Raw genomic sequence first — 9,574 nt, 5'->3', positions numbered from 1 at the left:
GACATGTTCCTTTGCCCACTCCTTTCTCCCTTTGACTGTACGTTACGACATTAACGTATTTGAACGACAAGCTGACCAAAAATGAAGACAACCTGGCCAGCCGAAAAAGAAGACCACCTGAAATGGCACTCAGTCAAGACCACCGGATCATCTTTACTCGATCAAGGTGACCCGGCCGTTCCACCACTCGGCCAAGATTAACATTGGATCTCGATTGTTCTTAACAGCGATGGCTATTCAGTTAAGTGTTCGGGTAGCGCAACTAGATCTTCAACAAGGTGAAAATCCCCGTATTCTGTATGTACATGTTGTTGCGGCTCGGATAAGTATTCTTGTTTATATCGCTACAGCTATAGACACTTTCTTTTTCGTATTAACAAAACATTTCATTTTTCTATGCTCTTCCGGAACCGGTATAGAAATGGGTGAATTTTTTTATGTTGTTTACCTTGGTTACTGGGGGGTTTCTGGGAAGACCTATGTGGGACACCTTTTAGGTGTGAGATGCTCATTTAACCTCTGTATTCATCCCATTCCTTATTTACATGGGTGCATTGCGTTTTCAAAAGCTTCGTGTCGAACCGGCCTCTATTTCAATCCGTATATAATGAATTAATAATAGCATTGAATGCATAATATTGGGAGTCTCTATTGGTATTAATTCCAATAATAATATAATGGAGTCCTACCAATTAATGCAAAGTTCTATAATGATATACTCTCGTAGGTCAAGTCAATTTAACGAATATAGACATTAAAGAAAAAGCTCTCATAAGTTCCTCTTAATCCAATGATACGATACATAACGATAATAACTCTAATGAACCAGATAACCGCAGGATCTTAGATGCTAGAGATATCAAGTTGGTTTGGTTCTTGGAATAATTTCGTTAATTTATTTTTAAAAAAAAGTGCACGACAACTGCAATACATCACACCAAATAAAAGACCATAAGTCATAACTTGATTTTAGCATCTACGCTTTGATACCTCTTGTATCCTCGATCTTTGATTGGTGCATCTCATACAATCCTTGAATATCTCACTCCGTTCAATACCTACGGTCATGTTAGCTCATGTCTTTATTGGAGTTCAATGAGTCGAGTCCATAGTAGAATTCTTGAATGAGACATTAAAGAAACATCGATCATAATAAATCCGTAACTAAAGAATTTACGTTATTATTCCAAGAACCAAACCAACTCGATAACTTTTCCTGCAACATTCATTATGGATGTTGTCCCCATTCTTATCTTCATATCTTTAAGATTAATCATACATAGGTTATAGAAAACAAAACCCACCCGGCCGTCTCCACCACCCGATCCAGTACCTCCCACCAAACTCCTTGGCTCCTATAAATATCCCTTCCACTCACAACACAAGGTAAACTCTTCTTAACTTGAGAAAAGTCTACACAATTCTCACCATGACTTTTTCTCTATAGAAAATGTAGAGAAGAGTACGAATTCATTTACAAAAACACATGACAACATGACTAATGTTGAGCGTCTGAGCGAGCGCCGAGGAAAAACCCTCTGCCTCTAGATTCATGAAGGACTTGAAGATCCTAGAACGACCCAAAGACGACTTGAAGAACGCGATGACATACTAAAGGTTGAAGGTAAAGATTTTGGAGAGGGTTTAAGGGTTGAAAGTGGGAACTCGAAAGAGATTCCAAGGGTGGAAGGAAAGGTTCCGGAGGAAGATTCAAATGGTTGAAGACTCGAGGGAGTGAAGACTCAAGAATTTTACGAAGAACACAAATAATGTGGAAGATCCAAAGATCTGGATACTCAAAGAATCGAAGAGCACGAAGAACATGGCGAGAATGATGAGCACAACGAACGCGAGAAGCACAAAGGAGATTCATTGACAAGACGACAAAGACGAGAAGAGAAAGATCTCACCCTGCTCAACCTATGTACGGTCACAGGGTCCGACCCTAGATCGAACCACAGATGGTTCTAAGTGTTAACCCAAACTCGGCGTTAATAAAAAAATATATTTAAAATCGTACTTTTTGTTCAATGTCCTCCTCGCATACCCTTAAAACTTTTGTTCAATATTTAAAAATATGATCTATTTGATTTAAAATTTTGTTGTCAATGTTTTTAACATATGCAAATATTTTTAGAAATATATTTTAAAAGATTTGAATATAAGAAAAAACTATATGAAATAGTCCAATGGCTATCTTCAATTAATAGTGGGTCTAATGTTACCATATGTCTAGCTCCCCTTTAATAAAAAATTATACTTTTTCCTAATTTAAATCTAATTTGTAAGTGATTTATTTATTAATTTTTGTCCAATTAACCAAATAGAAGAAGAAAAAAAATAGAATCTAAATCTCCATTAACATCGTCGTCCCATTCCTTAGGGTACAAAGACTCCGTTTTTTACATGGACCTGCAGAGGACTCTTTACGAGAGTATGAGCCCCAAATTTAATATAATTAAAAATAATTAAAATTGCAAACATCAAAATAACCAAAAATTATAGTAATTCACTCTCAATGCGAGAGTTACGTCAATTTTACCGCTGCAGATTTACTATTAATCAAAATGATTGGGAGTTGTATTTACAACTTCTCTTGCGCCCACTACAAGAAATACCACATTTAGCGACGAAACTATTAGCAACGACTTAATCGTCGCTAATAAATCGTCGCTAATCACCCTTTTAGCGACGATGTTATCGTCGCTAATTCTTTGGTGCGAAAAATAATAAAGTTTGGCGGCAAAGATAATTAGCGACGAATTTATCGTCGCTAATTCTATTTTGTCGTCGCTAAGTTCGCGGGAAAATAATTAGCGACGATAAATTCGTCGCTAATTATTTCTGAATTCATTTAGCGACGAAAATATCGTCGCTAATAATGTTGAATTAATTTCGAATTTTAAAGAGGGAAAAATCCCTCCAATTTGATTAAGACAAAAACATTTAGCGACGATAAAATCGTCGCTAAATAGTTTTTTGTCGTCGCTATACAATTAGCGACGATTTCGTCGTCGCTAAATGTTTTCGAATTTTGACGAATTTTAAAGAGGGAAAAATCCCTCCCATTAAATTAAAACGAAATGATTTAGCGACGATAAAATCGTCGCTAAATATGTGAAATTTACTATTAGCGACGAAGAAATCGTCGCTAAATGCCTGGTTAACGTAAGTTCGTTTAGCGACGAAATGAAATCATTTAGCGACGAGAAAATCGTCGCTAAATGTCTTTAAATACCAGATCGCGACCCAGCTTCCCCATTTCTCTTTCTTTAACCTAAATCGATTTTCTCTCTCTTTTTCTCTCTCCCGCCGTCGCCGTGCCGTCCTCCGCCGTGTGCCGCCGACGCCGTCGACGCTACCCGGTAAGTCTCTCTCTCTCCTTACTTCTGTCTCTCCTCACATGCATCTCTCTCCTTACCTCTCTCTCTCTCTCCCGGTGCAGATCCTCCGCCGAGCCACTCCGCCGCCGACGCCGCCCCTCCGCCGCTCCGTCTGCTTCCCCTCTTCCCCGCGAACCCGCGCCCTCTTCCCCGCGAACCCGTCTCACTCGATCGATCGGTAAGTTGTTTTTTTTATAACTTTTTATATATATATATATACATATATATATTAGTTATTTATAGAATTAATAAATTAGTTATTTATATATATATAACTTTTTTATATATTAGTTAGAAATATAAATGAATTAAGTAGTTAGAAATGTAAATGAATTAATTAGTTATATTTACATAATTTATATTTATAGAATTATATATTTGTTATAAATTTTATAAATTATAAATGAATTAATTAGTTATAAATATTTAAATTAGTTTTGTTTACACAAATATGTAAATTAGTTATAAATTTTAATATTAGGTATAAATATTTAAATTAGTTATAAATATTTATATTAGGTAATTTTATGTAAAAACATGTAAAAACAATTAGTTAGTTTATGTAAATTATGTAAAAACATGTAAAAACAATTAGTTAGTTGATATGGATTATGAATTTTAATAATCGAACCACTGAGGTTGGATTTATTGTTAGTTTTAGGATGTTTCTATGCAGGTTTTAAAGTTAAAGGCTTGATGCCGGGTTGTTAAGTTTATAGGGGAGGTTCTGTCGAAATTTCGGTAGGATCGATCGTGAAATTATAAAATAAAATCCGAAAACTACTAAATTTTGAAATGTTCAATCTATAGGTAAAATGAGTTATCCAAATAGGAATTGGATAATCGAGGACCAACGTTTAAGCGTTGAGTTTGCGGCTGGCATGACAGAGTTCATGGCAATGGCCCGACAACACGTAAATGTCGAAGGACGAGTTAAGTGTCCATGCAAGAGGTGTAACAACGTGTTGATGCAAAAAATTCATGATATAGAGAATCATCTCTTTATCAGAGGATTTAAGAGGAATTACACGAGGTGGTACTTTCACGGGGAGGAAGAAGATGACGTAATACAGTATCAGACGGAGTACAGAGGAGGAGGGATGTTTGATGCTGTACACGATATCTTAGATCACAACGACGTAGACGGTGACGATGACAGTATTGACCCGAATGCAGAATACCAGAGTGGACAGTTCGATGACCTTTTCAGCGACCTGAACACAGAATTATGGACGGGTTGTACGGAGTATTCGTCACTCTCATTTGTTGTCACGTTGATGCATTTGAAAGTGATGAACAAGTGGACGAATAAGTCGTTTGATCAGCTTCTGAAAGTACTGAAAAAATCTCATCCGATCGACAACACGATTCCAGAGTCACATTATGAAGCAAAGGCGAAATTGCGTCGATTTGGTATGGGTTACGAGTCGATTCACGTTTGCAAACACGATTGCGCGTTGTTTTGGAAGGACAACGTCAATCTAGACGAGTGTCCAGTTTGTAATGAGAGCCGGTGGCTGATGAAAGACGGTGGAAAAAAAGTAGCGCATAAAGTGTTGCGCTACTTTACACTGAAAGATCGACTTAAGCGACTGTACGCGAGTCGGCACACAGCTCTAGAGATGCAGTGGCACGTGAATGAACGCATTAAAGAGGATGGTGTACTACGACATCCTGCTGACGGAGCAACGTGGAAGGAGATCGACCGAAAATATCCCATGTTTGCGGCAGAACCGAGGAACGTCCGGCTTGGACTTGCCGCCGATGGTTTCAACCCATTTGGTGACATGAGTTTATCGTACAGTATGTGGCCGGTAGTCTTGACTGCGTACAATTTACCGCCGTGGTTGTGCATGAAAACATCGTACTTGATGTTAACATTGCTTATACCAGGTCGTAGTGCGCCGGGTAAAGACATGGATGTTTTCTTACGACCACTGATTGATGAGCTGAAGGAATCGTGGGAAACCGGTGTTGTGTTGAGAGATGGTTCGATCGGTGAGCTATTCAGGTTGTTTTCCGTACTTCTATGGACGGTGAATGATTTTCCAGCGAGAAGCAGTTTGTCGGGATGGAGTGGTCAAGGGTACCTTGCTTGTCCGACGTGTAACAACGACACACCATCTTTCAAGGCTCGAAACAAGATTGTTTACTGCGATCATCGTCGATTCTTGCCGTTGTTACACCCGATGAGGAAGAGCAAACTGTACAAGGTACGAAATGAGAAACGACCACCACCAGTGAGAAAATCAGCGAGCGATATACTTCGACAATTGCGATTAGTGGGAGATGCAACCCCGGGGAAGCACCCTGACTTCGGCGGGAAGAAACGAAAGCGCGATGCGAGTGAGCTGAATTGGACAAAGAAAAGTATTTTCTTCGAGTTGCCGTATTGGTCGAGTCTTACGCTGAAGCATAACCTCGATATAATGCATATAGAAAAGAATGTATGCGACAATCTTCTGGGTACCTTGCTGAACATCGAGGGGAAGACGAAAGACACAGATAAGGCGCGGTTGACTTTGGCGGACTGGAACATAAGGCACGAGCTTCATTTATACCAAGAAGGAGATAGATGGATGGAACCGCCTTCGTCATACACTCTGACACCTTCAGAACGGAAGCGGTTTACTGAGTTCTTGAGATCTGTCAGATTTCCCGATGGTTTTGCGGGGAATTTGAAGAAGAATGTTACCGCGGATGGGAGGTTGACGGGTTTGAAGTCTCACGATTGTCACGTGATTATGCAGCGCCTATTGGCTCCTGCTATTCGTCCTTTTCTGGATCGAACAATTCGAGATGCCATAATAGAGCTCTGCAACTTCTTCAGACTTATTTGCTCTAGAACGCTGGTAATTTCAGACATTGAGAAGGCGCAAGAGGATGTGAAGCTTATATTGTGTAAGTTGGAACGAATTTTCCCGCCTGATTTCTTCACAATCATGGTTCATTTGGTAATGCATCTACCGGAAGAGGCAATTAACGGAGGTCCAGTTCATATGCGGTGGATGTACCCATTTGAGAGATACCTTGGAACGCTCAAGAACTTTGTGCGTAATCGAGCTAGACCAGAGGGTTCAATTGCCGAAGCCTATGCTGTAGATGAAGCATTGACATTCTGCTCAAGGTATCTAGAAGGCGTTGAGAATCGTTTCAACATGCCCCAACGAACAGACGTCGCGTCTAACTTCGAAGGTGTCGAACGGGAGTTCTCGGTGTTTCAGTCATCAAGTTGTCGGCCTTACGGGAAGATGACCACGATACGCTTAGATGAGAATATACGATTGCTCGCTGAGTGGTACATTTTACGAAATTGTCCCGAAATTGACGATTTCATGAGGTAAATGAGTGAAATAAATGAACTTGAATTATATTTATACGAAGTGATGTATTAAATGAACATGAATTTTATTTCAGTGAACACATAGATCTCATGGAATTAGAAGGTCGGCCAGATGTTGAAGAAGCGCATCGACTTGAGTTCCCAAAGTGGTTTTGGGAAAAGGTATTTCACTACCAAACTCAAAGAATATGAGATTATTAATAACCGACTCGTTAATGATTGTATGTAGGTATTTCGCATGAGCCAAGACGGATTATCCGTTACCTCCGAATTATATGCATTGGCATTGGGACCACATTTCGCACCACAGACGTATCCGTGTTGTGTAGTGAACGGGGTTAAATTTATCTCTCGTCAACGTGATAGCAGAAGAACGACTCAGAATAGCGGGGTATATGTACCAAGTGAAGGAGGTCACGACTTCTACGGTCAAGTAGAAAACGTCATTGTCTTGACGTATCAGAACAATTGTCGCGTCGTCTTATTTCAATGTTGTTGGTTCGGTGATCAAGATCCGAGGAAAAGGACACGCAACGACAATAACTTGACAAGCGTGTATGTGGCAAAAGAATGGTACAAAGACGAGCCATTTATTTTGGCAACTCAAGCGAAACAAGTTTTCTACTTGGAAGATAACTTGAATGGTCCTGATTGGCGAATCGTCGAAAAGTGTAATCATCGAAATGTGTGGGATCTTCCTGATATTGACCTCATTCTTGGTCAATCTTCGTCTTCAGTTCAGTTGTCAGTAGAACCGTTAGATTTAGATTCACTGTCAACGCGTCATCAGTCTGCGATACCAGAGCCCGTGAGCAACGACGCAGTGAACTTGTTGGAAAATATTGAAGAAGAAGAGTTTATCGATGATGAAGAAACTGAGGACGAAGATTTGATGGAAGAAGATGATTTGTCAGACGACGATGATTGATAGTATATAACGTTTTTCATTTACTTACTAAATTAACTGATTTAAATCATTAAGAATGCATAACTAAATAATTTTGTTTTGAATTTCAGATGGCTGCGGCTACAGGAGCTGGAGGCAGCGGAGGCGGGGATGACTTCTTAGCCCGTCTCCCGAATTATTGCCAGTCGGCGCCCGTACGTGATGGCGTCGAAGAAGAAGACGAGGATATCGAACCGACCGTGCGTGGGCCGACGGTCGGGCTTCGATCTGAGCGTGCACGGCGCCCCGGGGTGAAGGAAGTCGTTATTTATAACGAGGAGTTTCTGTCGTTCTTGCAGCCAGAGCGCGAGATGGATCCGGATCTCGCGACGTTCGCGAACACGCTCGGGTTGGTCGTCCGAGACAAGATCTCGCCTACGGTCCCAAGGTGGACGAATGCGAATGTGGGGCCGGCGAAGGAGGCCGAGATCCGAGCAGCGATTCGAGACAAGTACGACATTCGAGTCGATGGTGATGCAACCGGGAAGAAGAAGGCGATTGTCGATGCGGCAATCATTCGAGACGCGAAGACTCGTCTTCGCGATTGGAGGCATACATTGCGGTCGTGGTTCGACATCGACTGCAAGAGCAGCGTACAGGTGGCGCGGTCGCTGAAACCGAAGACCGTTAATCTCGACACCGAATGGGAGACGCTGATACAACGATATACGAGCGATGAATTTAAGGTAATATCGAATCATTTATGTTACTCGAATGTTTATTAAACGATTTGTTATTTACGTGTACGTTTACTTATATTAAAATAGGCTATACAAGCGAAGAATAAGGCGAATCGCGCGAAGAAGAAGACGAAGACTCGACAGGGGACGATTGGGTTCTCGACCCACCGCATGAAAAACGTAAGTTTTATGTTTATATGATACATCAAATCGTTAAAATTATCTAACACTTGAAGTTTTGTTTACATGCAGAAGAGCGTCGAGACAGGCGCATTCGAGAGCTTGTTTGCGAACTACAAGCGCCAACATCAGTCCGACAAGTCTGAATGGCTGACTCCTGAAGCCTCCGCACGTTATGTAAGTTTACATTTATTTTTCTTATTTTTCGATTAATATATACTAACTAGTTAATTATATCAGGATCGACTGGTCGCTAGGTTCAACACGTTGCGAGCGGAGGCTGAGCACCAAGGAGCGGACGTTGATATTTCCGTTCTAGAGCAGCAGGCGATCCGCGATATTATGGGTTCGCGGACTGATCACTTGACCGGCGTCGGACGTTTGGTGCCACAGGGAGCACGGATGGCGGCTGAAGTCGCCGAAGTCTACGGTTCGGAGGCTGGGACGTCGCAACCAGGATATGTCTCGCAGGAGGTGTTGGCATCGACCCTCGCCGCGTTCGCCGAGACAATACAGAGTCAGGTGCCCGGCCTCAACCTTAGCTCGTTCATGTCCCAATTTCCGCAGAGTTCGCAGCAGGCTCCGTCATCCCACAGCCAGCAGACTCCGACGGCCGGCGTCCACACTCCGACGCCCGACGTCCGCACTCCGACGGGCGGCCAGCAGAGGACTCCCGACGCCAGCCAGCAGACGACGCCCGGCGGACCAAGTCAGTCTACTCCGACGCCGCAGCCTGCAGAACTTCAGCGCCAGCAGAAGAGCGTTTCTCGTCGAGGAGGGGGAAAACGAGTGGCGGGACGGCAAAGCAAACGTCGCGACTAGTGGTTTATTAGTTGTTTTGTGTATTTATTATTTACATATTTCTCGATAACCGAAAACGTACGTAACCGGATTTTATATAGTTGTTGATTTGGATAATATAATTTAGTTTTTATATGATTTTTCATTTTAGAATTTCACAACCAAAAAACCGTAAAAAATAAATAATAAACGACGAAAAAAAAATTATAATAATAATAATTAGCGACGATACAATCGTCGC

The 9,574-nt window shown here is 41.5% G+C and overlaps 1 protein-coding gene across 1 annotated transcript; it reads left to right on the top strand.

Moving 5' to 3' along the window:
* Window positions 1-229: 229 nt before the first annotated feature.
* LOC149381252 (uncharacterized) lies at window positions 230-9,354 on the top strand. Its single transcript, XM_089601321.1, has 5 exons — window positions 230-297; window positions 8,265-8,358; window positions 8,440-8,532; window positions 8,605-8,709; window positions 8,773-9,354. The coding sequence occupies exons 1-5, from the start codon at window positions 230-232 to the stop codon at window positions 9,352-9,354; spliced, it is 942 nt and encodes a 313-aa protein (XP_089457447.1).
* Window positions 9,355-9,574: the final 220 nt, after the last annotated feature.

The sequence above is a fragment of the Urtica dioica genome, chromosome 11 (assembly GCF_054948205.1).
Source record: "Urtica dioica subsp. dioica isolate 48M chromosome 11, U.dioica_male_clone48M_v1_H2, whole genome shotgun sequence".
Lineage (NCBI taxonomy): Eukaryota > Viridiplantae > Streptophyta > Magnoliopsida > Rosales > Urticaceae > Urtica > Urtica dioica.
This window is presented reverse-complemented; position numbering and strand designations above follow the sequence as displayed.